The 27,428-nt window shown below is 55.4% G+C and overlaps 3 protein-coding genes across 4 annotated transcripts in view; 2 read left to right on the forward strand and 1 right to left on the reverse strand.

The window, feature by feature from the left end:
- Positions 1-27,428, forward strand: part of PHB1 (prohibitin 1) — a 444,080-nt gene that overhangs the window by 334,345 nt on the left and 82,307 nt on the right. The gene's annotated exons all lie outside the window — the stretch shown is intronic.
- The window catches only part of SNF8 (SNF8 subunit of ESCRT-II), a 576,904-nt gene that overhangs the window by 3,404 nt on the left and 546,072 nt on the right, over positions 1-27,428 (forward strand). The window lies entirely within an intron of this gene.
- NGFR (nerve growth factor receptor) lies at positions 1,716-21,996 on the reverse strand. 2 transcript variants are annotated; one of them, XR_007720479.1, is made up of 7 exons: positions 21,806-21,967; positions 15,053-15,194; positions 10,380-10,739; positions 6,111-6,363; positions 4,683-4,843; positions 3,033-4,022; positions 1,716-3,002 (listed from the first exon to the last, which is right to left on the reverse strand). XR_007720479.1 is itself a non-coding variant. In XM_050765672.1 (6 exons), exons 1-6 carry the CDS (start codon positions 21,869-21,871, stop codon positions 3,721-3,723), a joined length of 1,284 nt encoding a protein of 427 aa, XP_050621629.1. In that variant the 5' UTR covers positions 21,872-21,996; the 3' UTR covers positions 1,716-3,720. The 2 variants fall into 2 exon arrangements, 1 of the variants encoding a protein (XP_050621629.1); XM_050765672.1 differs by having other exon boundaries at positions 1,716-4,022; positions 21,806-21,996.

The following is a 27,428-nucleotide window of genomic DNA, read 5'->3' on the forward strand; positions in this document are numbered from 1 at the left end:
GTGTTTTGTGCTGGTGCCCGCCAGGGCCTTTGCTGAGCCGGTTCTTCTGCCAGAAGCACTCTCCCCCTGACCCCTCATGTTAACTCCACTCATCCTTTTTTTTTTTTTTTTTTTTAAAGACAGAGACTGGCTCTGTCTCCCAGGCCAGAGTGCAGTGGCGCGATCTCGGCTTACTGCAAGCTCTGCCTCCTAGGTTCACATCATTCTCCTGCCTCAGCCTCCCGAGTAGCTGAGACTACAGGTGCCCACCACCACGCCTGGCTAATTTTTTGTATTTTTGGTAGAGACAGGGTTTCACCATGTTAGCCAGGATGGTCTCGATCTCCTGACCTCGTGATCCGCCCGTCTCGGCCTCCCAAAGTGCTGGGATTACAGGCATGAGCCACCACGCCTGGCCAACTCCACTCATCCTTAAAGACTCAGCTTCCATATACCTTATCTGGCAAACCTTCCCTGACCCCTGGTATGGGTGGGTCTTGCTTAGGATCCCCCACTGTTATAGCAGTACACACCATATAGGGCCTGTCTGCTCTAGCTCGCTCAAGAATGTAAGGCTGGTGAAGGCAGGGATTTGAGTTCTCCTTATTTCACAGGACAACATCTGGTTTTCCCCCACCAGACAAGAGACTGGGCAGAGTGGAAAGCCACTCTTAGGTCAAAGAGTATATTTCCCCATCAGCATGGGGGCACCCTTAGGACAGGAGGTGTGCCTCCTTCATCAGGTTAGAATATCCTCAATTCTGGGACTGTCTCCTTCATCAGATGGGAGCCTCGCTCAAGACAGAGATTGTCTTTTCCATCACACTGATTTTCCAAGTACCAGGATTATTTCTCTTACCTACTCTGAATTCCTCCCGCAACACCTTCCATCTTCCTTTCGCCCCTCACAGTCTGGGGGCGCAGGAGGGGAATGGAAGACAGGGGACCTCCCCTCCAACCTTGTCTGACTCTGACTGGGCCTGGCTGGCCCTTCTCCCTGGATCTGGAGGTCAGGCGGACTTGTTTGCTGTTTTTACTGAAGAGCAAGCCTCCCTTTGTCTTCCTCAGTGACCACAAGCCAGTCTTGGACTCGGCCAAACCACCAGCAGGGGCTGAGGCTGAGCCTCAGAGACAGGCACAGGCCTGGGGCCAGGAGCCCTGCAGCCGTGGGAGCTCCCAGGCCTGGGCCAGGCGGGGCTCGAAGCCAGGCTGTCAGGAGCCTGGGTTAGGACCTGCCCATGAGAGCTACAAGGGAGGGGGCCTGCCTGCCTAACTCCAGGCCAGGCCTGCCTAATGCCTCCTGCCAGGCCATCTGGAGCCAGATCTCTCTCTCTCTCTCTGTGGGGTGTGTGTGTGTGTGTGTGTGTCTCCCAAGCCATGTGGGTGGCTGGGAGCTGTGGGGTTGTGACCTGGCCCTCCTGGGAAGCCTCTGACTCACCCGTGGTCAGTTTCACTTCTGACATCTGGTCAAGTTCACAGCTGGCCAGCTTCCTGCATGGCCATTTTCACTTTCCCTCTCCAAGATCTGGGAGCAAAGAGCCCCTTCTCCTTCCCCAACCCACCCCACCCCATAGTGACACATGGGAACTTACTGGCTTTCTGTTAAAACTTCCCCTTTTGGTGTGGGGTAAAAGAGGGCAGGAATTGACTGAATTGGAAATTATACCTGGGTCCCTGGCACACACCCCATCCCAAACAATTCAAACCATGTGTATTTCCAGAAAATCTCTTTGTACTATTTTTCTTTCTTTGCTATTTAATGTTCATCACTTATGTTTTATGTGTAAGTTTCAGGAGGACCCAAGAAATGATTACACAGGAGGCAAGGAGGGGAGGTGACAGGAGGGATGCTGGGGGTCTGGAGCTCGTGGCCCCCAGTTGGGGGGCCAAAAGGGTTCCATCTCAGCCCAAGGGGAGAAAAAAGGGGCCCCAGAACCAAACACATGCTAAAACATACTTGCCAGCCCCCAAAGCCCCTCCCCACCTGCTGGGGAGGAAAATAAATACACTCAGACTCTGTCCCACTCCCCAGGTGCCCAGGTGAGGGGCCAGCAGGTGAGTTTCCTCCCCTCATCACAGATTGAGGTCAAAGAATTGCCATTTACTACAATGCTCCTAGTCCCTTCCACAGGGCTGGGGGAACCCTGGGCTGGGGAGGGGTGGCTGTCAGCGCACAGCCTGCCTGGGGCTTGTCATGCTAAATAGAGGAGAGCCACACTCATTCCAACATCAGGCAAAACAGAACAGGCCAGGGAGGGGGTTGAAAGTCCACTGAGGCCTCATGGCCCCCTTCTGGCCAAGCTCAGGAAAAAACAGTCCTTTGCAGGCTTGTCTAGAGCTGGGAGAAATCCCCACGGGTCACAGTCGTTCCTTCTTGCCGCATTCCCACACTGGCCCGCTTTTCTTCATGACAATCTTGTGGGCCCAGCCAACCCCATACTTGCAAGGAAGGGGAGGATGGGGGAGCATTCCTCCACGTGTAAGCCCTTGAAGACAGACGCCAGCTCCAGCCTCAGCAGTCCTTGGCCCGCCAAACCCGGGGGCGAGTGAAGACGGCCGAGCAGACCTCAATTCCCTCCGATGCTTCTCTGGCAGCTGCCCCGGGCAGGATCCGGTCTCAGCCCAGGAGAAAGAACTCATGGAGAAAAGTGAGATTTCTCCTCCTGTGTGTATGTGTGTACGCGTGCGTGTGTGCATGAGTCTGTGTGTTGCAAGGTGAGGGGTTCTTGGTCCCTGACCCCTAGGCTGATTCTAGGGGCCAGTGTTAGCTCCGGGTCTGTGCCTGCCGGATGGAGGGCAGCAGACTGGAGCCATGCCACAGTTGTCACACGGGCATGCTTGACAGGGACAGGCAGAGGGAAGCAGCACCCTTTCCACAAACCCCAAACCTAACTCCATCATGGACCAGGCCCTGGGCAAGCATCCCATCTCCACGGGTGGGCGGGCAGTGGGGAAGGGGTGGGGGTCTGGAGACAGTGGAAGGCAAAGCTGACTTGGCTTCAAGCCATTTCTCAGAAAGTCACCTGCCACCCTCCCCTCGCCCTCAGGCAAACCTGAGGCCCCTCATTTAGAGAAGACGGTGCCGGCCTGCACTTGGCCTCCCCATTGCTGTGCGGCTTTGGGCGAGTCACGGCCTCTCTCTGGGCCTCATTGACATATATGCAAAATGAGGGGAGTGGGCTGAGCTTCAAAACCCCCTCCCAGCTCTGACAGGCCTCTGATCCTCTTCATCTTAGGCTGGGGTGGGGGGCGAGAGGGGCTGAGGGAGGGTTGAGGCCACTGGGATGCTACCCTTGCTCCCCAAGTTCACAGTGTAGAGTCCATGGCTCTGGTTCCTCGATTCTTCCCTCTGAGTCTCTGGGGCCTTGTCACTTCCCCCAGTACCATCCCTGGTGTCGGTCCCCCAGATATGACACCTGCTGTGGTGGGAGGGGCTGGCCCACCTTGCAGTGTGGGAGGAGGGGGCAGGTGGCCTGAGATGGTGACGGGGCAGGGGCAGGGTGGGGGAGGCAGCAGGGGCACTTCTCTCTCTGGACAGGGAGTGTGGTCAGAAGTGAAGGGGCCACACGGGCTGCACCGACAGGGCTGTGGTTTTGGGGCCTGGACTCTGAGGTCCTGCCCAGAGGAGCTCAGTTCTGCCAGGTGGGCCCCCCACAAAGGGTGGGGGTGCGGGCTCCACAGGGGTTGGCTGGAGCATCGGTCGTCGGAATGTGGGGCGGGGCGGGGACTCCCTGGTTGGGCTCACACCGGGGACGTGGCAGTGGACTCACTGCACAGACTCTCCACGAGGTCGGCTCGCTGGATGCGGCGCAGGGCGGCCAGGAGGGCGTCCAGTGTGGCGCTGTCCTGGGTGGCCCAGCTTGCAAGCAGGGCGCGAACGGGGCAGGCCTCGTGGGTAAAGGAGTCTATGTGCTCGGGCTGGTAGCCCAGCTCGCCCGCCAGGTGCCGCCAGGTGTCCCCCGCAGACCCGTTGAGAAGCTTCTCCACCTCCTCCCGCTTGGCTGGGGGCAGGCTGCTGTAGAGGCCTCCATCACCCTTGAGGGCTGCAGAGAACCCAGAGGAGAGTCAGGTCCTACCCCTGCACTCCTTTCCCCAACAGTGGGTGCTGGGGTAAGACCCAAGGTGGGCGGTGGCAGTGCTCCTCCCCATCGAGAGGCCTAGGGCCAAGCCAAGGTCCTGGGTGGGACACCAGGAAGTAAAGGCACCTGGGGGGACTCGTTGTCCCTTCCTCCTGTCACTCCAGCCCAATCCCTACCCCCATCCCTCCTCTCCTCCCCCCCAGCAATTAATCATGGCAAAGGAGGAGACAGGGATTCTCAGTTCCAGACATCTACAGCAAGTGTCCCGGAGCTGGGCTATGGGCCACTAATTAGGGTACACACTTAACTACTTGTTCCCCAGAAGTCCAGGGCAGGAGGCTAATTGCAGCTACTTTGGGCAGTAATTAGCCCCCAGGGGGGACAATTAGCTTGATGAGTCTGGATGCTCCAACTTGTAAAAGCCTCCATTTCCCAAGTCCTTTCCCTGGAGAGGACCTCTCCTTCCCATTCCCCTCAGCCAGCCTCTCCATCCATCTACAGGGGCACTGCTGAGCCAGCCCTGCCTCCCCCTCCTCCCACAGTCCTTCCTGGAGTCTAATCTTAACCGCTTCTGTTTCCTCAGCCTCAGCTCCGACTCAGCTCCTCAGCGGGGCCCCTGCTCACCCTGGCCCGAGGCCGTCTGCGTGTGGGGCTGCTGGTCATGCAGGCTCTGGCTGTCCACGGAGATGCCACTGTCACTATGGAGTTTTTCTCCCTCTGGTGGGGGCGTCTGGTTCACTGGCCGGCTGTTGGCTCCTTGCTTGTTCTGCTTGCAGCTGTTCCACCTGGAGCCAGAGGACAGGCCAGGTCTCAGGGGGCGGGGGCCGTAGCGGCGGATGCAGCTGAGGTATCTGTGCTCTGCCGTGCGAGGGCCAGGGGCATGGCGGGTGCCCAACTGTAACCGCCACCCCAGCTTCTAAGGCTCCTCTTTGCACATCTGCCCCCCACCTACCCTGAAAGCTCCATGAGGGGCCCTCTGTAAGTGTTCAGTAAATGTTCCTGGAATGAGCAGTGCAGCAATAAGTGACTGCTCAGGAACTCCTCTTCTCCCAATCTACCCTTCTAAAATACTCCCACATGTGGGCAGTGATACATACAAGGATTTCCTCTGCAATTATAAGCAATAACAAAAACCTGGAAAAAAAAAACAAATGTCCATCAATAGGGGACTGGCTACATAAATTACCATCCATCCATACTATTGAATGAGTGGTTACAAATGATCAGCTAATCTACATTCCTGAGGAAAGGTCTCCTGAGGGAGACTGAGTGAAAAAAGTAAGCTACAGAATATGTACAATGTGATCTCACTGATGCCTAAAAAGCCCTCCATGTTTACATGTAATTATAAAAGGTTTATATACATGTTTATAAAAAACACACACAGAAAATAGTTGGGAAGGATCCATTTCAAACAGATTCCAATAAGGAGAGGAGTAGGATTTGGGAAGATAAAAGGGGGCTTTTACTTTTGCTTTGAAAGATATTGGTCTTGTTTGCATTTTCTTAAACATGCATGTGTTACTTTGATGATTTTTTTTTTTTTTTATAGAAAGAATGGAAAATGCATTTAAAGCTTTAAAACGCCTTCTGGGAGTTCGTGCACATCCTGAATTCCTGGATGTGGGTGCCACAGCATTCCCAGTGTGACAAGGGAAGGGGAAGAGATGTATGCACACGCAGGTGACTGTGGAGTGAAGGAGGTTGGGGGATGGAGACACAAGCAGTTGGGGGCTAGGGAATCAGGGAGTGGTACGGCATGGGAGTGGGAGGGGCTGGAGCCAGAACAGGGCAGGAGAGGACGGGACAGGACAGGGTGGATCCTCTCCCCTCACCTCCTGCTGACCTGCTGCACCCTGGAGTGGGGCAGTGGATGATGAGTGAGGAGGAGCTTGGTTTGGGGTTGAGTTAAAAGGGTATGTGTACAAGAAAAAGTTTTCCAACTGAAAAAAAAAAAAAAAAGGGTGTGTGTGTTTTCAGGTCAAGGTCACAGTAAAGTCTTCCTTGAGGGCAAACATCTCCCCTCTCTGTTGCCACTGTGCCCTCTCTTACCTCTTGAAGGCTATGTAGGCCACAAGGCCCACCACCACAGCAGCCAGGATGGAGCAATAGACGGGGATGAGGTTGTCGGTGGTGCCTCGGGTTACCACGGGCTGGGAGCTGCCCATCACTGTGGTCACCACATCTGCCACCGTGCTGGCTATGAGGTCTTGTTCTGGAGGTGCCTCAGGCTCCTGGGTGCTGGGGGCTGTGCTGTCAGAGCCTTCGGGGGGTGTGGACCTTGTAATCCAACGGCCAGGGATCTCTGGGAGAAAAGGCCACAGGAGTGAGGACCCACTTCCCCCGCCCCTCCCTTTTAGCTGTAACCCACTGCAGTGTTCTTCCTGTGTCCCCGCCCTGGTTCCGGGTGCTCTTGTGCCCAGCTGTTATGCACAGTGTGGGGGCTGGGATTGTGTGCATGATGTCATGACGCTAAAGAGCAAGGCCTGTGGGCCCACAGAGCTGCATCTCCTTCAGCTTTGCCACTGACTTGCTGGGTGACTCTGGCCCAGCCGCTTTTTCTCTCAGAACCTCGATTTTCTTATCTATCTAATGGGGCTATTAAGAGAGACGGTCTCTAAGCTCCCTTCCATCTGGGGCTATGGTCCTGGAATTCTATTCCACCTCCCAGGGTACCTAGAGAGGCCTGTCTGGGAGCAAACACACAAAGCCTGACCACAGGGAGGCCTCGAGCTGGAATCACTCCAGGAAATGTCTCTCTGGCCCCAGCTTGTCCTAGATGACCCCAGTCACCCCCGTCCTAAGGAAAGAAGAGTGTACACAGGTCTGGTCAGAGAGGTGCTTTCCCCACACCACCTCCTTGAGAGCATTCCCTAACTTCTTGACCTCATGTCCTGGGCTCTAGGCTTGGGTGGAGAGGAGTGGTGCGGGGGCAGCTGGATTGCCTCCCTCCAGCCAGCCCTGGGACAGTGGCCAGCCTCTGTTTCCTGCCTTGTCTGGCTCCCACCTAGCCTGATCCTGCCACCCAGAGACGACAGCATCAGGTAGCCCCAGCCCTCCTTGGTCAGGAAGCAGAGAGCCAGTGGAGAGGGGGCCCATGAGGCAGGTCCAGCCCAATGCCTCAGCCCCAGGGGAGACTGTGACTTGCCACCCACCGAGACCCTCTCATGCTAGCTGGGCATTGCCAGCCTCCCTGGCAGGGGACCCAGCCCTTCCTGGCACCAGTGGGTGGGATTTTCCATTCTGCCACATAGCTAGGGGCAGTGCTAGCGGTTGTGGGCTCTGGACGGCCTGGGGATACTTGTCTGGGCAAAGTTGCCTACCCCATCCCTCCTCGCTTCCCACACCTGGGGCAGGGAGCGAAAGCAGAACAGGACATGCCAATGGGGTGAAGGGGAGGGTACCTTGCCCCCAGCTCTGCCCACTCTGGTTCCTCGATTCCTCCTTCTGAGTCTCTGGGGCCTTGTCACTTCCCCCTAGTACCATCCCTGGTGTCAGCCCCCCAGATATGACATCCGCTGTGGTGGGAGGGGCTGGCCCACCTAGCAGTGTGGGAGAAGGGGTCAGGCGGCCTGAGATGGTGACGGGGCAGGGGCAGGGTCGGGGAGGCAGCAGGGGCACTTCTCTCTGGACAGGGAGTGTGGTCAGAAGTGAAGGGGCCACACAGGTTGCACCGACAGGACTGTGGTTTTGGGGTCTGTACTCCCAAGCACGAGTGGAAGCTGCCACCCATCTTCTGGCCTCTTACACTCAAGATGAAAATGCTTCAAAGGCCCATTTTCAGCACCTTCTGAGGGGCAAAGCCCCCAGATGTGAATCTAGAATCCATCTGGCTGCCAGCGGTGAGGGGCTGCGATCTGTCACCCATCCCACCCTTCCCCGTCTCAGTCCTGGGAGGGGCCAGAGGGAGTGAAGGAGATGGAGCCCTGTCTTCTGGCAGCCCCAGGTGGAGTGTTGGACTGGGGAGTGTCTTCTCTTGCTCTACCAGGGGACTGGGCAGGCTGGGGGGCAGCCTAAGTCCAGAGGCTGGAGACACAGCTCAGCTCAGACTGACCCCAAGCCAGAGGCTGAAAGAGTGTGCATGTCTGTGTGCCCGTGAATGAGACCATCACCGAGATCAGAGCACGGTAGTGGAGGGCTGGGAGGGTAGCAAGGCATGGCCAGACCAGAGGCGGCGCTGACTCTCGGGGAGCTTCCCTCATCTCTCCAAACCCCTCTGATGAGGGCAGGAGGATGAGATCCAGATGTGGCCATGTCCACTAGCATTCCCCCGTACTAAGCCCTTGGCAGGTCCTGACAGCCATTTCCGGGCTGGATGGAGGGACAAGATTACCCCTAAGCAAAACGAATTTCACTGGGGCAGTGGGGAGCCCTTCTGCCCTAAGGGTGGGTGAGTCACCATGTTGACACCTGAAACTTATATGCAGGGGGGAAAGTATGGTAAGCTGGAGGGGAGGGGGCACCCAAACCAAGAATCAAATTCCATTTCCTGAAATGGTCCCTCGTTCCAGAGCTGACATTTAACCCTTCAGAGCCTGAAGCTGAAAGGGGAACAAGGTCCAGGATGAACACATTCCCTCAGGAGCACCCTCCTCCTTCGGGGTGGCTGGGAAAGTGGGCTGGGATCTGAGAGGAATCTGTGAATGCCCCAAACCACAAAGCCTGCTCCTCCCACAGCCACCACCTTTCTTTGCTCTGCAGCGCCCCTAAGTCCCCCCAACCCCGCCCGCAGCTGGCTGGTCTGGACTTGTCCACAGAAATGTGCTGCCCGCTTCCCTGACGCCTGGCTGCTGAAACCCTCCCTGCGCTCTGCCTGGTGCCTGATGCCACTTGCCTGTCTCCTGGCCCAGGGCAATTGCCACCAGAACTACCACATCCTACTCCTACTCCTCGTTCCTTCTCCAAGGCAGGCAGCTTTGAGTTCAACCTGGCCTTAGCCCAACAGCCCTCCCCATCCTGAGCTCCTAAAGCCAAAGATCACAGGACTTGGAAGGCAGGTGTGGGATGTTGGAGCCCCTATCAGACTGGAGGGTCCCCAGGGGCAGGAGATCGGGTGCTGACTGAGGCAGAAGCTCTGCTGCCTCCATCAGAATGGGGGATTTCTAAAGTGAGGGCTGTCTCTCCTTCAGCTGGGGACTAAGTGCTGGGACCACGTCTCTCTCATTAGACTGGGCGAAGGCTATCTCTCCCATCAAACTGGGGGATCACTGAAGGAGGTGCTGTATTGCCTGCTCAGGGTAAAAGCAACCTGAGGATGAAGGTTAGGTCTTAAAGGGAAATAGCTCAATGTGTGCATGGCCACAGGAGGATAAGCAGGATGTAAAGGCGCTGCCAGCCTCTCCCCGAAGTGGAAAAGCCCACCCGTCTCCTGAGACGGACGTCACCAACCAGAGACCAAAACAGCTCTGCCCTGGCTCCCATGGGGCTTCCTCCTCCCATCCCTGGAATCACCCCATCTCCTTTGGGCCTGTGCCTAGCTAAGGGCACACTCAGCTCCCATTCACCCCTGGAACTGACAGCCACGAGCATGCACTCCCTTGTCCCCGGGCTTTTGAGCCCCAGGTCTGCCCCCCCTTCTTCCACAGAGCCCCTCCTTGGTGTTCCCTGCACGCCCCTCATCCTTCACTAAACTGCAAAACACGGTTGACCCATCCCCTAGACAGGGCAAGCTGAAGTGGGCCAGCCCCACTGTGCTCCCTAACCTGCAACAACCCTGGCAACCATATGACCAGTGAGGAAACTGTGGCCCAGAGACAGGAGTGGACTCCCTAATGTCAGATAAGGACAGGGTGGGTTCCATCTCAGGTCCCAGAGCCAAAACCCACCATGGACCTACACCAGGGCTCAGAGTCAAAGGGTCCCAGCTCCTGAGGGTCCTCCAGCTGTTCTTCCAGTTCAGAAAGCCTGCCTCATGGATCAGACCCCTCGTGTTCTGTGCTGTGCCCTGGGGGTAGTGGCCACCTTCGAGCTGCTTGCTGTTCATCTAATCACTAGCGGGCAGACACAGAGAAATGAGTCCCCGAGGATGAGTTACATGTAGTACCCGCGGCCTGGGACAATGAGAACCCCCCACTTTCCAAACACTTAGCCAAAAGAAGGAAACAGTGAGAGGGGTTCTCTGGTGGGACAGGATCGGGAACGACGTCCTCCCTCAGGTTACCAGGAAGGGACTGAAGCTCAGGGAAGGTGCACGCTGCCTTAAAGTCACAAAGCTGCCCCAGCAGGCCAGGCGGGGTCTTTGTCGACCTCCAGAGGGAGCCCTTCCTTATGCCCCCAGCCCACCCCCGCATCCCCTACTGCCGGCTCCCTAACAGCGCTCACCCTCGCACTCGGCGTCGGCCCAGCGTGTGCACTCGCGCAGCTGGCGCTCGGTGTCCTCGCACACGGTGCAGGGCAGGCACGGGTCCACGTGGTTGGCCTCATCTGAATACGTGCCGTCGGGGCACTCCTCGCACACGGTGTTCTGCTTGTCCTGGCACGAGAATACGAGGCCCGAGCCCGCCTCGCACACGCGGCACGCCTCGCAGCGCCCGGTCGTCTCGTCCTGGTAGTAGCCGTAGGCACAGCGGCACACGGCGTCGTCGGCCTCCACGCACGGCGCCGACATGCTCTGAAGCCCCACGCACTCAGTGCACGGCTTGCACGGCTCCGTCGCGCTCACCACGTCGGAGAACGTCACACCTGAGCGCAGCGGACACCAGATTTAGTCGTCTGCTCTTTGGGCACCCGGGACGCAGGAGCCTGGAGTGTCTCCCTCACCCACTGCCTGCCAGGACGCTGACTTCCTCCTTCAGCTTCGCCTTCTCATCGACTCCCACCCTCTTCCAAGGGACTTTGACCCCTAGCCTGGTGAAAGTTGGTGGCAGCCAATTGGGTAAGGGGAAGGAGGCCCGGAGCCGCTTCCTTCAGCCTCCAGAAGCACTGGCCGGCCAGGAGGGTTTCCCGGATAACCCAGCTGGTGCCAGTAAGTTTCTTGGCAAATTCTCTTTGAGACTTCCCAGGCCTGTAGGGTGTTCCAGCATGATTAACGAATAATCTGAACGTGGTTCCCACCCAGCCCTCCCCGCGGGCCAAAACTGGGCTGCTAACCCAGTCCAGGCAAGGTAGGCCTTCCCCTAGGGAGCCTCCTGCCTCATCTGCCTTCAGTTCCTCTTCACACAGGTGTGGGCTCAGATGCACCCTGAATGAGAGTGACCGGGGTTAGACAGCAGAATTTCCCACCCGTGGCGCTACCCCCACGCTGCTGAAGGGCTTGGCTCCTGAGGGTGGGGACGGACCAGCAGGCAAGAGGGTTCAGGTAAGGCAGGAGCCACTGAAGCTAGAGAGCTGGCTCTTAGCCCACACTCAGTCTCTCAGATGGATATTGTTGAGCAGTACACAAGCTGCACAACTGTATATGATCACCCCTTTGAGATCTGCACATGCGTCCTCTGCCCTTTCAGCCAGCATGCAAGGGAAATGTCCAAGCTCATTCTTCACTCATGTTTTCTTAATTAGTGGATGTGCACTCCAGAATAAGAAGGAGGCCAGACATGCCAGGGTCCTTGCCTCCTTGTACAGGGAGGGGAAGGAGCAGGGCCAGATCTTCTTCACCCCTTCCAGCCTTGGGTGGAGAACTCTGTGCCAACCTGGATCTGGCAGAACCTATCCTTGCTCCAAGGACAGAAAGAACATAGATTTAGGAACCTGAGAACTAGGGAAGGACAGATTGTTCAGAATGTGGAAGCAGAAGCAGAAAGGCTAAAGCACCATTGGGGGAAACTGAGGCCTGTTGGGGGGTGGGGTCTTAACATTATTCAAAGGTGTCAGAGACAAGATGGAGCAAGGGGTCACTGGCTTGGGGGCTGTGGTGGGGGGATAGGGAGGCAAAGAAGGAAAAGCCAGAGAGAAGTGAAAGGGGCAGAATTGCGGACAGAGCCTGGGCGTGGTGGCTCACTCCTGTAATCCCAGTACTTTGGGAGGCCAAGGCAGGCAGATCACTTGAGGCCAGGAGTTCAAGACCAGCCTGGCCAACATGGCAAAACCCCATCTCTACAAAAACTACAAAAATTAGCTGGGTGTGGTGGTGCACACCTGTAATCCCAGCTACTCGGGAAGCTGAGGTGGGAGGATTGCTTGAGCTTGGGAGGCAGAGGTTACAGTGAGCCAAGATTGCACTAGTGCACTCTAGCCTGGGTGACAGAGTGAGGCACTGTCTAAAAAAAGAAAGAAAAAAGAAGAAGAAGAAAATAGAAAAGGGTAGAGGAGAGAAGGAAAGACCCAGGAAGAAGGGCCTGGAGGGAGACTTCAGTTTCAAGTCAGTTCTGACAGAGAAACCCTGTATCCCTTTTCCTAGGAGCAGGCAGATCTGGATTCAAAATCTACTTCCATCGCTTATCAGCTGTGTGACTTCGGGTGTTTTACTTAACGTCTCTGAGCTTTTTCTTTCTCTGTAAAAATAAGGAGCAATATCTGCAGTCACAGGGTTGTGGTGAGGAATAAATGAAATTCAGCCATAAAGTCTTGGCATGTAGTTGGGATCCTATAAAGACTGGGCCCCATGGGGGTTGGGAGCGATAAGAACAGTGAACTTTGGTGGTAGGAATATGGTCAGACAGCAGAAAGAACGTCCAAACACAAACAGCCAAGGCAGGATGTCTGATCTGTACCAACAAGAGGGTCCTGGCTGGCTGGCATGTGACAGAGGGTAAATCTAGTCACACAGGAGGGGAAAAGGAGAACCCTGCTCATGGCAAAACACAGAAAATTAGCAGAAAACTCCTGGGAGAGGGTTTTAGGTGGTGTGAAAAATGTGGTCTTTTTTGGCAGAGAATGAAGGCAGGGGCTTAATAGGTTTCCTTGTGGAAACGTTTTAAGGATAGAGGGAAAGTCCGCTGGGGTCTCCATCCCATAAAGTGGGCTTGTAAAGGCAGCCTGTTAACGCAGCTGGAGGTGGAGGAGGGGGACACAGGGAAGGAGGGGAAAAGGGAGGGGAGGGAGGAAGTGGAAGGGAGGATTCTCAAAGCCACCTCTCTGCCTGCCTCCCTTCCCTTCCAGAGATTCTGGAACTTCCCTCTCCTGGTGTCCTCCACCCCACCTCCTGCTGAAGATCTTTTGACTGAAGGGAAAGGGTTCCCATCATTTAGGTCCTGGGAGGAGAGCCCTGGGCTGGAGTCCAGGAAGCGAGAGAGGCAGATTTGGAGGTTCTGGGATAGCTGATGGTTGGCCACCCCGCCCTGGGATGGAAACCCTGTTAGGCCAGACAGCAAGATGGCAAAGGCATTGGAGGATGTCCCACCTCCACACATACGCCCAGGCATCTCTTGGCTGGGGAATGGAGTTACAGGATCCACAAGCACAGAGAAGGGGAACAGTATGTCTGGGGAACACCAAGAGTTGGGGTTGCCTTAAGGACAGATAGACTCAGGGGGACATCCAGAGAGGTAATACTATGTCCACAGGTGGATTCAGAGGCCCCAGCTCTATCCCCTTATTCCCAGCCAGATTAAAGAACAATCTGAGTATGGTTCCCTTGAGCCCTCCAGGTGGGCATCAAGTGCCAGGTAGAAGGCAGGTTCTGAGTGGCAGTCATCAGGAAAAGGGCAGGGAGCCCATGGTCCAAAGGCAGCAACTGCGGACTGGGGGCACCCATCAGGGACCAAGACCCCTGACTCAAAACACGAGGGGATTCAGACCCTGGACAAGACTGGGGCTAAGAGGCCCAGACCCACCAGCCCTGGAAGATGAGATTCTCTCCCCTCCTGAAAGAAATCCCAGGCAGGGTTGAGCTCGGTGGCTCACGCCTCTAATCCCAACACTTTGGGAGACTGAGGCAGGTGGATCACTTGAGGCCAGAAGTTTGAGACCAGCCTGGTCCACATGGTAAAACCCCATCTCTACTAAAAATACAAGAATTAACCAGGCATGGTGGCATGCACCTGTAGTCCCACCTACTCAGGAGGCTGAGGCATGAGAATCACTTGAAACCAGAAGGTGGAGGTTGCAGTGAGTCGAGATCATGCCATTGCACTCCCAACCTGGGCAACAGAGCAAGACTCTGCCAGAAAGAAAGAAAGAAAGAGAGAAAGAGAGAAAGAGAGAAAGAGAGAGAGAGAGAGAGAGAGAAAGAGAGAGAGAGAGAGAAAGAGAGAAAGAGAGAAAGAGAGAGGGAGGGAGGGAAGGAAGGAAGAAAGGAAAGAAGGAAGGAAGGAAGAGAAAGAAAGAGAGAAAGAAAGAAAGGAGGGAGGGAGGGAGGAAGGAAGGAAAGAGAGAGAAAGAAAGAAAAAGAAAGGGAAGGAAGGAAGGGAGGGAGGGAGGGAGGGAGGAAGGAAGGAAGGAAGGAAGGAAGGAAGGAAGGAAGGAAGGAAGGAAGGAAGGAAGGAAGGAAGGAAGGAAGGATCCCAGGCAGGAATGGGCACAGCTCCCCATCTCCCCTCCCCTCTGTCACCCAACAATAAGTACGTCTTCAGGACCCCTATCCCTGCTGCCTCGGGAAAACTCTGCTTCCTGGTCAAAGCTGGAGAAGAGTTGGTCTGTGGGGGAGAGCAGCCACACCCCCAGGATCCCCCAAGGTCAGCCTCCAGGGCAGCCAGGATTTGATCCTCCTCTCCCTTCCCCCAAACACATCAGGGATAAGTGGCAGCCATTGATTTTGCAGTGCAGATGATATTTTTAGCTGGTCTTAGCATCAGCTATTCCTCCCTGCCCGGCCACACTCTTCTACCAGGCCTCTGCCTTCTCAGGAGCTGGGAATGGGCACCCCTTGGAGATCCCCTGTGGGGTTCCCCTCCTCCCTCTGCACACTTCCCTTCTCCATTCTCAGCTTCTCCCATCTGGGAGAAACACCTCCTACACTGGGTCAGACCCACTTCTGGTGACCTTACAGTGGTGGGCAGGGGACCCTTCCCACTTATAAGGCTCTACTGGGCATGCTCCTCCCAGCGCCCCTCCCTTTCACCCCTCTCCTCCTCACCCCCATTCTTCTCCCCTCCTGCTACCCACCACCCTCTACTCACTGTCCAGGCAGGGCTCACACACGGTCTGGTTGGCTCCACAAGGCTGGGCCACACCTTCGCCCAGGTTGCAGGCTTTGCAGCACTCGCCGCCGTGTGTGTACAGGCCTGTGGGGCATGCCTCCTTGGCACCTCCAAGGGACACCTGGATGGAGGCAGATCAGAGGGTCAGACTGGCAAGAGAAAGGCGGGGGTCTCTTCCGGGGAATCAAACACCCCCTCCCACTGCCTTCTATTAGAACCACCTGGGCTGGGATGAGCTCACCAAGGAGGCATTAGGCACATCAAAGCTGACAGGGGAAAGGCAAGTGAGGGACAGTATGCCTGTGCAGGCTGCTGGGGGTGTGAGGTCAGAGCTTCAGCTGCTGACCTTCTGCAAAGTTCATCTTGGGGTTACAGCAACTCCTGGAATCCCAAGGATACACCACATGGGGAAGGTGGCCTGAGGCCCAGCGGAGGGCCTACCAACAGGGATGTCATCAGTGGTTGGACAGGTTGTAGCTTGCACAGGGCTCCCAGCCAACAGGGCAAGTAGAGCTGAAACCTAGCCCAAACTCCATTCGCTAAGCTTTGGCCTGCAGGGCTGCATCTACCCAGAGGAGGGCCTTTTTCTAACAAACGCCAGCAGGGCCCTACTCCAGGTTCTTAATTCCACATATTAAATAATAAATGGGAGATATCCATGCCCAAGAGCAGAAAGCAGAGGGTTAGGGTCTTGGGTTTGAATCCTGAGTCTGCGCTGGGGGTCTTGCCTGCCCAGCTTCCCTCTGAGTCTTCATCTCTTTACAGAGATGGCAACAGCCTGGTGCCAGGGCAAAAGACCAACTGTTTGGCAAAAGCCTGGCACCGAGATGGAGGGAAGGGAGACTGTTATCAATGATGGGACAGTGGCTGCTCTCACCAGCCAGCATCCCTGCCCTGCCAGGGTTTGATTTTCAGCCACCAGTCCTCCCCCCTCCCCCATGTGGTCACTGGGAACAGCGCTGGAACCAAGGGAAAGGGAGTCAGGTTCCTGCCACTGAAGCATCTTTGCTCATGGATGGAACAATTTAACACCAGATTCCCCAGGGGGAGGGGCTGCTGGAGGCTCGCTTTATATTTCTGTTCCTTAAAAAAACCTTAATGTCTAATAAAACTCCAAAGCCTGTTTTGCTGGCTCCAGACCATGCAGCCCTCATTTGATGCTGAGAAGTATGGGCTCTGGGGTCGTGGGACTAGAAGGAAGCTTTACAAGCTTGTTTTGGGCATTCTGCTTCTTCCACATTGGCCAGATCATGGCCAACACACTCCTTTCTCTCCAGCCTTTTAAAATATCCTGCAGTCTCATCAGGGTTTGGTGGGGAAGGAACCAGAGGAGTCAGGGGGATAGACAGGTTAGATCAACCCATGAGGGAGCCTGTGGTCTCCATGAGACCAGCAGAACAGGCACAGGCAGCAGAGGAGGGGGAACCTTGGTGTTGCCACACCTCTTCCCGGGCAGCAACATACTCAGTGCTGGGAACATCTGCAGACCAGGAGGCTCAGGGTCCCAGATGCAGGCTTTCCCTCAAGAGGCAAGATTCCAGAAGGGCCTGTTCTGATTTCTTTTCATCCCTTAGGGCTCTGCTTAAATGTCACTTCCTCGAGGAAGTGGTCCTGTGGCACCCACACCTTGCGGATTAGGTGGGGCTGCCATGTTACACATCCAGCCTGTTCTCCGGTTCTCTCTGCTCTTGCCCGGCCTGAACTTTATAGACTCCCTCACTGGACTGTCAGTTCCCTGAGGGAGCTGGATTGCCCCAGGGCCTGATGCGGTATCTGGCATGCAGTAGGGACACAATGCATACACATGTGGAGTTGAAATACACGAAAATACTATATGACCTCAATTACCCAGAACTCTGGGAGAGCGATTGTTGGTTAGCTGAGATTCCCGACTGCCAGGCTTTGCTGCTCTCATCATTTTTCCTTTTCACCATGGTGGCTGCACCCTTCCCTGTCTCTGGAGCAAATCTTCATGGCTTCCCATGACTCAGGGACTCTGTATTTACACCAGCGATTATTCTGGGCTGCAATGCAGGGAAACTCTTGTGTTCTTTGCACAAATTACCACACTTTTGTCTTTTTGAGTTCTCCTGTCAGCCCTTTTTTTTTTTTTTTTTAAATATAGTTTTTCTATTTCCTCCCTTCCTGTCAAGGTATCAGTTGTCACTTCTTGCTGCTACCAGTGTGACCTGAAGCAGCCCTTCCCCCACCACGCTAATCTATTTAAGGTCTAATTGAATATTCGGAAACTGTGGAACTCGCCTTGGTAGAAAGGTATGTGCTGCCCGGGCGTGGTGGCTCATGCCTGTAATCCCAGCACTTTGGGAGGCCGAGGCGGGCAGATCACGATGTCAGGAGATCGAGACCATCCTGGCTAACATGGTGAAACCCCGTCTCTATTAAAAATACAAAAAATTAGCCAGGAGTGGTGGCAGGTGCCTGTAGTCCCAGGTACTTGGGAGGCTGAGGCAGGAGAATTGCTTGAACCCAGGAGGCAGAGGTTGCAGTGAGTTGAGATCGTGCCACTGCACTCCAGCCTGGGCAACAGAGTGACACTCCGTCTCAAAAAAAAAAAAAAAAAAAAAGAAAGGTATATAAATAGGATCTGAACCAGGAGGAGGCAAGCCTCTGAGTACAATGTGTGAGCTCTTGCGCCACTCTGAATCCTGGCTCCTCACTTGACCTGGGTCAAGTTTTGAATCTCTGTGCCTCAGTTTCCTCATAATTAGGTAATGATGACGGTACCTGCATCATAGGATTGCTGTAAGTATTACACAAGTGAGTAAGGTGTTTATGTACTTTGGGACCCCTCTTTTCTGTCCTCCAGGGTCTACTTTGTGGCCATTGGCTGTGTTCCAGTTAGCTGGGCTCTGGATGGCTGAGGAAGTCTGTCTACAGTGGTCTTGGGTGGTGTGAGGGCTTTGTGCAAATGCCCCTGCCAAGACGCCTGTTCTCCCTGCTGCAGCCTGAGGTCCTCTCTCTTCTCTTAAAACTTGCATTTGGAGTAGGGGCCAGATAATTAGTAACCATGTGTTTCCTGTGCTTGTTTTATGTTCCCTATGTTGTAAAATCCTAGATCTGCTTCTTAATAGTATGTTGCTAAAAAAAAAAAAAAAAAAAAAAAAAAGTATGTTGCTTTGGGTAAGTTACTTAATCTCCCTAAACCTCAGTTTTTCTCACCTAAAACATTGGGTTGATAATGTCTACTGCCGAGGATTGCTGGGAGAATTAAGTGAAATAATTTATGCAAATATGTCTGGTCTATAGTAGGAATTTAGTAGGAATTGAATAAATGTTAGTTATCAAAGAAGCATCTCGTCTTAGGGAGACCCCAGGCAGGAGGGGAGAGTTCAGCCAAGTAGGGAGGGGTGACTAACATTCAGGCTAATTGCTCCAAAATCAGATCCAAAAGGATTAATTTATAGGAATGACAGATACATTTCCCTGAAATTTGTATGTGTTACACTTAGTCATTTCACATTTGACAGAATGATTTCAGCCCATTTTTAAGAACGTTTGTAATCTTTTTGTTTTGGCCATTTCAAGGCTTACAAGGAACTAAGGTGGAAGGATCCTTAGATGAATTTACTTTTTAAGAATTTTCATTTTTTTTTTTTTTAATTAGAGAAAAGAGAGAAACAGCAAAATAGTTGAAATTATTTGAAACCATACGAATGTTTCAGTATAATCAGCCCTGGCCATTCACAACAGCTTCAGCAAAGGGCTCTTAAGTGAATGGTGCCGTGGTCACCGCCATGGGATGGGAGAGGTTTTCAAACACCTGGAGGGCCTTTTGAGGTCGATGCAAACCCACGGGAGGCACTGGCACATGCCCCTCACTCCCCTTGGGTAGGGGAGGAGTTGGGAGGAAAGGAGCTAATTACCCAAGATAATGTAGCATAGAGACTTGAGAGGGGGCAGGGGCACTGCGTGTGGAGAAGGGGCTCAGATCTAAATGTGTGGGGCCAAAGGCATAGGGCACGATTTAATCTCTCAGAGCCAGGACTCCTTCCATGATCCGGAAGGGGGGTAGGGGGCGGGAGGGAGCCTGGCATATGCAGGAAAGAGAACATCCTGGGTTCCAACAAAGGCGCCACCACTCACTCACTGGGGGAGCCTGGTCTCGGGCCTGAAAGTCTGCAGGGCTCTGTTTCCTCATCTGCGAAGTGGGAATAGCGAAATTCACCTTGCTAGAACCTTATAAGGATTAAATAACTCAAGAGAAAGTACCAGGGCAAGGCACGTAGTAGGAACTCAGCACATTCGATTATTCCCGCCTCCCCACGCGGTCCTCCAGGGAAGAAGCGAGGCGCTTGAGCCCGACTGGGCTGGTACAGTGGGGTGGGGGCCCGTCCCCCCACGGAGCTGCCTCCCCATCCACCATCCACCCCAGCCCAGCCCGGCCGCTCACGCACGCCCATTTGCTGCCCTCGCTCCATCCCTATTAGGCGCATTAGCCAGCCCAGCGGCTCTGGTTACAGACGTCTGAATGACAAAGTGCCTCCATTACCGGCGCGGCCCGCCAGCAGACCCGCCGGGACGCGCTCTGGTTTCAGCCCTCTCTCTCGCGCCGCGTCCCAGGAAGAAACTCGTACCGCGCACAGCCAGCCCAGACGGAGCAGCCGTCCTCGGAGGCGGAGGCGGGAGCCGCAGGGGCTGCAGACGGCAGGTCCACCTTCCCCAGCGCCCAGGCCCTCCATGCCCAGCTCCCCTCCTTCTGGGTCTTCGCGCCTGGACCCTCGCTCCTGCCCAGACCCGGATCCCACGTAGTCGCCCCTCTGGGATCGGGACTAGAGACCACCCCGGTCCCTCCTACCCCCCCTTCTGGTCCACGCTCGCCCACTCGCGTCCAAGCAGCGTCTCTAACCAGCGGGGTTAGTCAGCAGATGTGCCCGCGGTCGCTCCCAAATCCCCGGACTCAGCCACAAGTCCTGACAGTTCCAGGGAACCCGGGCTGAGCTTTCGGACTGGGGCCCGCACCCGGACAGGATCTCTGTCCACCTCAGCCGCAGGCTTTACCGCCGCCTGACTCTGGGGACAGTGTCAACCCCGCCCCTTCTGGAAAACGCAGCCGTGACCCCGATCCGGGACAGCGGCTACCCCCTGAAAAGATGGGGGAGTACCGAGTTGGGACTCAGGTCGGGGGAGTCTAGCCACGACTCTGGCCCAACTTGCTGTGAGATCTCGGCCAAGTCGTTAAAACTCTCAAAGCCTCAGTCTCCGTATCTGTAAAGCCGGGATTTGGTGCGCAGTGCTCAGATGAAAGACGCTGGCAGGGAGAGTGAAGACGCCTCCTCCATTGCCAGACCTTCCAGGGCATTCGGTTCATGGCCATACAGCAGGCCACATCTGACAATCTCCTCGGACCGCCCGGAGGACCCGCCGACCTTTGCCGAATCAGTGGCTCGGGACACCGCGCGGCAGAATCCGAGGCGTCCGCGCGCTCCCGTCTCGTTAGGTGCCCAGCGGCTTGCACAGAGAGCCAGGCGAGGCGCAGACCGGATCCTGACCCTTCGAGGAGCTGGAGCCCACGGAGCGCTGTGGGCGCGGCGCTCGGGTCGCGCAGCTGGGTTGGGGGAGGCGCGCAGCCCCAGACGCTCAGCAGCCGCGGACTGCACTTGTCTCGCCCCGCAGCGCCTCCTGCCGGCCGCCTCCCGCCTGCGCAGCCAGAGCGGCGCGCTTTCAGGACGGGTCCCCGCCTAGCGCGCCCGGGCGCTCTGCACCCCGAGATGTAGCCACCGCCAGCCCGGGTAGGAGCACACCTGGTCCGTCCCTTGCGATCCGCCGCGCTGCTTCAAGCCGTGAGAACACGAGCGTCGGAGGAGCCCGTCGGCCGTGGGGCAACCCCAAGAGCGGGTTCGCCCCGGCGAAGTGGGCACTCCCCTCCCAGCCTTAGATCCCCAGCCGCAATTCCAGGACTGGGCGAGGCCGCGGGCAGGAGCGCCGGGACAGGCGCTGGAAATGTCCAAGCCTCCGCGCTCTTCTTCTCTCACTATCCCTCAGCTGGCAGGCGGGACCCCGACCGCTTTAGGGTCCGCGGCCCGCTCCGTCTGCTTTCCTTTTGCTTCCCATCTCTCTGCCGCCCTCGCTGTCGTTCCTCTTCTGCCCTCCCTAACCCACTTCTCAGCCGCTCTCCAGCTCCCCAACCTCTCCCTCCGACGCCCCTCCCCCCCATTGTCTGGCCGGTCCCCATTGTCCTTGTCAGGTCCCCTCTGTCTCCAGTCCCTCCGACCTCCTCCATTGTTCCATCCCCTCGTCCTGGGCTCCCCGCCCCAACCCAGCTCACCCCTCACATCTCTAGTCCCCGTCCAGTTCCCCCTCCTTCTCTCGCCTTGGTACCGTCCCACGACTCTCCAGAGACCGAGATGCTGAGGGGAAAGTCCCTTCGGGATCCCGACATTCGAGTGTCCTCTTCCGAAGAACCCAGGCATCCGAGAGCCCCATGCCCCCTCCTGAAAGACCCCTCCCAGCTCCTCCACCGCCCCCTGCGGTACCTGAGGACCCGAAACCGCGCTCCGGTCTTGCCCGCATCTCCACCCTGGAGGGTCGCCTCTGCGTTCCGGGAACCCTAGACCCTCCTTCGTGGTCCCGGCATCAGAGACCCTGTCCCACCACCCACCCTCAGCATCTGGGACCCCAGCGCTCTGTTCTGTTTCCTTGGTGGCGCCGCCCGGCTCTCCTCGGAGTTCTGATCCCGGGAAAGGGAGAGGCCCCCCTCCGGCTAGCACTCACCCCCAGAAGCAGCAACAGCAGCAGGCGCGGCCCGTCCATGGCGCGGCCGGTGGCACCTGCCCTCATCGTCCGCCTCCCGCGGCAGCGCTCGGTTTCCAGCTCGGTCCGCTCTGCGGACTGATGGGGCTGCGCTGCGCTGCGCTCCAGCGCCCCCCTGGCCCGCCGGAGCTGGCCGCGGCTCAGCTCGCTCTGACTGCGGGCGGGAGAGGCTGGGTGAAGCCAGTGCTGCGGCCCCGCCTCCGCCCCGCCCAGCCCGCCCACCCCCGGAACCGCGCCCGCCCGCCCTGCTGCCTCGGGGTGGGGAGCGGAGGCAAAGGGAGGGCGTGCGGTTCCCCGCACCCCGCTGCCGCTTCTCCCCGCCTTGTCCCTTAGAGCCTCTCACCCATCCCGCCCTGGTACCCAGTTCCCGGCCCGCACTACTGCGCGTCCGTCCCGGATGCTGTGGGCCCGGGGACCAGGGCGTCCCCACTGCGGTTTCTGTTCCTCTCCGGCTGCGGCCCGCCACAGGGTTCACTCTCTTACCCATCTTCCTCCGTCTCTGGCTTCACCTTCTCCCTGGAGCCTTGCTCCCTACCTGGCCCCTATCAGTAAGAATGCCCGCTTGCCCTCCCTGCCCTTCATCTACGCCCATCACCCCAACTCCTCCCCTATTCCCACCCCTCCCCTTCCCAGTGCAGGAGATCCCTGGGCAGAGGCCTGGGGGAGGGGAGGGGCGCAGGCGGCCTGACCTCGGCCATCGACATTCAAGGTGGAGTCCATTCCAACATCATTTGATTCTCAAATGAGGGGTTTGAAGGGGTCACAGGTGTGCACACAATGCACAGGAATACACACTCTCAAGCTCACCTGTATGTGTGATTGTGCACTTACGTGTGCCCACACCGTCCTCATGCACTCCTGCCGACCTGACTGTCATATACATGCACGTCTCCAGGCCTGCACACGGGCACATATGTGATCCGGACATTCAAATGCACACACCTACGCATTCACACATGCATGTATACTGTCGCGTCTGCATAAGTCCTCACACGTATACAGTCACACAAGCACACACACATTCATGAGCTCACACACACACTGACACCCATAAACAAACAAACAGATGCATCTTCAACAATATAAACTTCACCAGACTGTGAGTGTCTCCATGGGCTTATGAGCTCTGCAGGCAGGGATTATGGTTTCTTCTCTGAATTCCTGGTATACAGTAGGGTTCAAGAAAGTTCTGTAGAAGGGAATAAATAGAAAAGTGGTGAAATGGACTCATATCTGTGTACCCATCCATGTACTAGGACCAAACTCGTCTTGCCCTAGAATCCTTGCCAAGTCCAAATAATATGCCTCCCAACCCAAAAAGTATGCCACCCACCCCCATGCTTACCCCTTTCCTGTTCCCTCCATTTCTTCATTCCCAGACATCGTCAGGACCCTGGAACACAGAGTTGATGGGGGTGTCTGCAAAGCCCATCCCAGCACCCAAATCTTAACCAGGTTCAGATTTCAGTTTCCTCCTTGAAGAAAAAAAAAAAAAAAAAAAAAACTCATTACCCTCCCCAAAAAACTCATTACCCTCCCCAGTTATGGAAACAAAAGGGAGATCAAGAGTGCTTGTGGGCCAGGCACAGTGGCTCATGCCTGTAATCCCAGAACTTTGGGAGGCCGACGCGGGTGGATCACCTGAGGTCAAGAGTTCGAGACCAGCCTGGCCAACATGGTGAAACCTCATCTCTACTAAAATTAGCTTGGCGTGGTGGCTCACGCCTGTAGTCCCAGCTACTCAGGAGGCTGAGGCAGAAGAATTGCTTGAACCCAGGAGGCGGAGGTTGCAGTGAGCGGAGATAGCGCCATTGCACTGCAGCCTGGGCCACAGAGTAAAAACTCCATCTCGAAAAACAAACAAACAAACAAATAAAAAAACAGTGCTCATGAAGAGGGCACATAGTTGACTTCCAAGATTGGCTGAGGCTAATTCATTCATTCATGGGGGAAAAAATACCTGTCCTGTGAATTTCCTTCCTGTGTAACCCACAAAGTCCAGGGGACAGCCTTGGCCTGGAAAGGACAGGTAGACATCATTGTGGCTTTCAGCATGAATGCTGGTGAGCCACCACCTTCATGGCTGGTCATAAGAGGCCAGACAACAAGCACGTCTTCAGAAATCACCGAGGAGTCATTCTTTCCAGACAGGGACGGCTTCTAAGATGTGTCTTCCTCCCGCTGCTTTCCTAGATCTGCCTTCCTCTCAGCTGAGTTCATAAAAGGCAGGAAGAGGGGGCAACATTAGTACTAACAGCAGCATCGAACTGCTTACGACTAAGGGCATCGACAGTGTGGCATTAATTTAAATATTCCTGTTATTAATTTATGATCCCAGTTACTATTATTGCTAACGTTATCCATCTCAGCACAATTTAATATGACCCACACTACTATGGCTGGGCCTGGGTTATTAATAATTTCCATGGTCCTGATCATTTAAGCCTTACTCAAACAATTACAAACAGCAATTGTTACTATTATTAGCAGTATTTCTATGATTAAACCCAAGTGCAAGACCACTATGTAATGCTGAGTGCTGGCGGGGAGAGTGGCTGCAAAGTGTGTGGAGGAAAGAGCATTGCACTGGGAGTGGGACAGGCCTGGGTATTATTCCTCCCTCCCTCTCCCCGATTGCTGACTCCTCAGGCAGGTTACATCACCTCTTTTGGCCTCACTTTTCTCATCTATCAGATGGGAATTTTGAAAGGGCGTGGTGAGGATCAGATGAAGTAACACTGTGTTCATCACTCTTCTTTTATTCATTCAACATGTATTTATTGAGCATCTGCTGTGTGCCACACACTGTTCTAGGCCTTGGGGATTCTGCAGGCCTTGGGGATTCATGCAGCTCTTTATGAAGCTGATGTTCTAGTGTGTTATTTATTTGATATGAAGAGTTATTTTATTTTATTTTTATTTTTTGAGTTGGAGTCTCACTCTGTCACCAGGCTGGAGTGCAGTGGCATGATCTCAGCTCACTGCAACCTCCTTCTCCCTGGTTCAAGCGATTCTCCTGCCTCAGCCTCTCGAGTAGCTGGGATTACAGGCACGCACCACCACACCCAGCTAATTTTTGTATTTTTAATAGAGACGGGGTTTCACCATGTTGGCCAGGATGGTCTCAATCTCCTGACCTCAGGTGATCCACCCGCCTCGGCCTCCTCAAGTGCTGGGATTAGAGGCGTGAGCCACCGAGCCCAGCCATGAAGAGTTAGTTTATAATGTGAGGTCTTGGCTTGACTGACCATACCAGACAGCATGGATATGATCAGGATATTCCTTTGCTGAGACTCCCACTATCACCATGACTGCAAACATCTATACCAAAACCAGTACCACTATGACCATCATCGTGACCACCACCACCGCTACCATCACCATCATCACCATCACTGCACCATCACCACCGCTTCTAACAACACCAGCACCACTATGACCATCATCATTATGCCACTGCCATCAGTGTCACTACCAGAATCACAACTATCACCACCATGACACGGCCACAGTTATCACTATCACTATGATCACCATAGTCGCCACCACCACGGCTGCCATGGCCATGGCTTCCAACACCTACCTTCCTACATCTGCACCACCGCGAGCAGCAGAGATTCTTCGTGAGGGCAGGATGCACTGGCCCTTCCTTTTCCTAGGAACAATATCAGAGGCCGCATGGAGCCACTGCCTGCCTGAGTATAACTCTCTAGTGTTCATGACTCCTGGCCCCAGACATGAGTGGGCTCCAAAAGTTTCTCCCTGCTCAACAAGCCACACTGTCTTCCCAGCCCCCTCTCTCCTAATCCTCAGCACTTGGAGCCACAGCTGTGGGATATGGCATGGAGAGAGGGCTCATAGGTGCTGACCAGCAGGTGGGATCCCACAGGGGGCACCAAGAGGCCAGCAGTGTTCCTGGAGAGTCCCTCAGAACCATCTCCTATAATAGAGTTAGAGAGTCTTCCCATAGAGAAGCCTCCTCTCCCCACCCCCCACCCCCAGGCTTCCTGGTCCTATAGTGACTCTAAGGAGAAAGGGCGGAGAACATCAGTGCAATTCTACATGGAGCTGGGAGTGGTAGTCACGTCAAACTGCATCTTTAGGAATCAAATGGGAGGGGCAACTCCTCCCCTATATAGCTCACCACCCCACCATCACCTTGCCCCTCCAGGAAGGCAACCTCCTTAACACACACTGTCCTCCCTGTCCTCCCATTCCACTCCACCCCCCTCATCTCAGCCCCTCAGCAAAGCACAGCTCACAGTTTCCCTGTGCCTCATGTCCCCAGCAGTTGCTGGGGAGCCAGCCTGCAGCTCCAGCCAACTTCCAAGTAGAAATGGGATCGTAGACAATGAGAACTCACACTTATTGGGACTGCCTGACCTCCTTAATCTCCACTTCAGTCCCATGAAGGAAGTACAGTACTGGATCACCATCTTACAGAAGAAGAGACTGAGGCTTGAAGAGGTTAAGCCACTTGTCCAAGGACCTCCAGAAGGAAGCAGTGGTACCTTAAGTGGTCACTGTTCTGCACCAGGCCCTCAACAGTCACCTTCCCCAGTCACTTCTCCCATCCATCCCAGCCCCTCCAGCCTTCACCCCAGCTAGACCGGCAGCCACCCTGTGGATTGGGGAGATAGAACTTCCATCTCAAAGGAGTGAACTCTGCCCTCCAGCTACTACTCAGACTCTCTCCTGACATGCATTTACAGAATTTAGGCTTAGGGGACAGGAGAGGAGGGATGGAGCCCAGCCAGGGCAGTGATCTTCACCAGGTCTCACTTTTCCTGCTTCGGGGGAATCACTTCCCCTATCCTTCAATTCCAGTGTCCAACCAGAGGAGGGGTGAAATGAGGTGGGCAAGGAGGCAACCATCTCCAATGCAGAGAGCCAGGGAGAGAGAGGAGGGCAAGGTGGGGCCCTCCCCCAGCTGCATCCCATCTGTCCCGGGCAGGCGGCCAGACAAGGTAAGTGAAACCTGCTGCCCCCATTCAGAGATTGCCTAGTGGCTTTGAAGCATGATGCAGTGATTACCTCTGAGCTGACTCCTTCTGGGCTGCAAGGGGGTTCTGTCCAATGAGGGAACAGGGTGGGGCCTGGGGACTGGCTTGGGGTCAGCAAGTTTTGATTCTAGAGCTGAATTAGTAGTGAGAGGGATGGGAGGAATTAGCAATGTTGGAGTCCAGTTAGATTAACTTGAGCATCAAAGTGGGCCAGTTGCACAGTGCCCTCCTGCATCGTCTGCTGCAGCCTCAGGGGCTGGTGCGCCTCCACCCTATCCTGGAAGGAGCCCCATCTGACCCGCATTCACCAGCTTCTCCCACCTCCAAGCCCTTGCCTATCTTCTCTTTTCCCTTGACATGACAGTAGAATGACATCTGCAGTCGTCTGCCTTCCAGGCCACCCTCCCTCCCACCACTCCCCCGTGTGGCACCCATACCTCTGTCAATGTCACAAGATCTGGTCACTTCAGTCAAACACAGGTGGTGGGGACTTCATCCTCCCCAGGCTTTGTCTTGGAGAAGGCATACCCAAAGTGGGCAATGCTAAACCCAAGTGCTTGAATGGGAAGGGCACAGGGGGT

Source organism: Macaca thibetana, chromosome 16 (assembly GCF_024542745.1).
Source record: "Macaca thibetana thibetana isolate TM-01 chromosome 16, ASM2454274v1, whole genome shotgun sequence".
Lineage (NCBI taxonomy): Eukaryota > Metazoa > Chordata > Mammalia > Primates > Cercopithecidae > Macaca > Macaca thibetana.

Excerpts from the sequence above, each read along its gene's own strand:
- NGFR (XM_050765672.1), bottom strand. The coding sequence starts at position 21,871 with ATGAGGGCAGGTGCCACCGGCCGCGCCATGGACGGGCCGCGCCTGCTG. Across the intron at positions 15,195-21,805 it reads TGCTGTTGCTGCTTCTGGGG|GTGTCCCTTGGAGGTGCCAA; the intron begins GTGAGTGCTAGC and ends GCCTCCATCCAG. Across the intron at positions 4,023-4,682 it reads GCAGACGGCCTCGGGCCAGG|CCCTCAAGGGTGATGGAGGC; the intron begins GTGAGCAGGGGC and ends GGTTCTCTGCAG.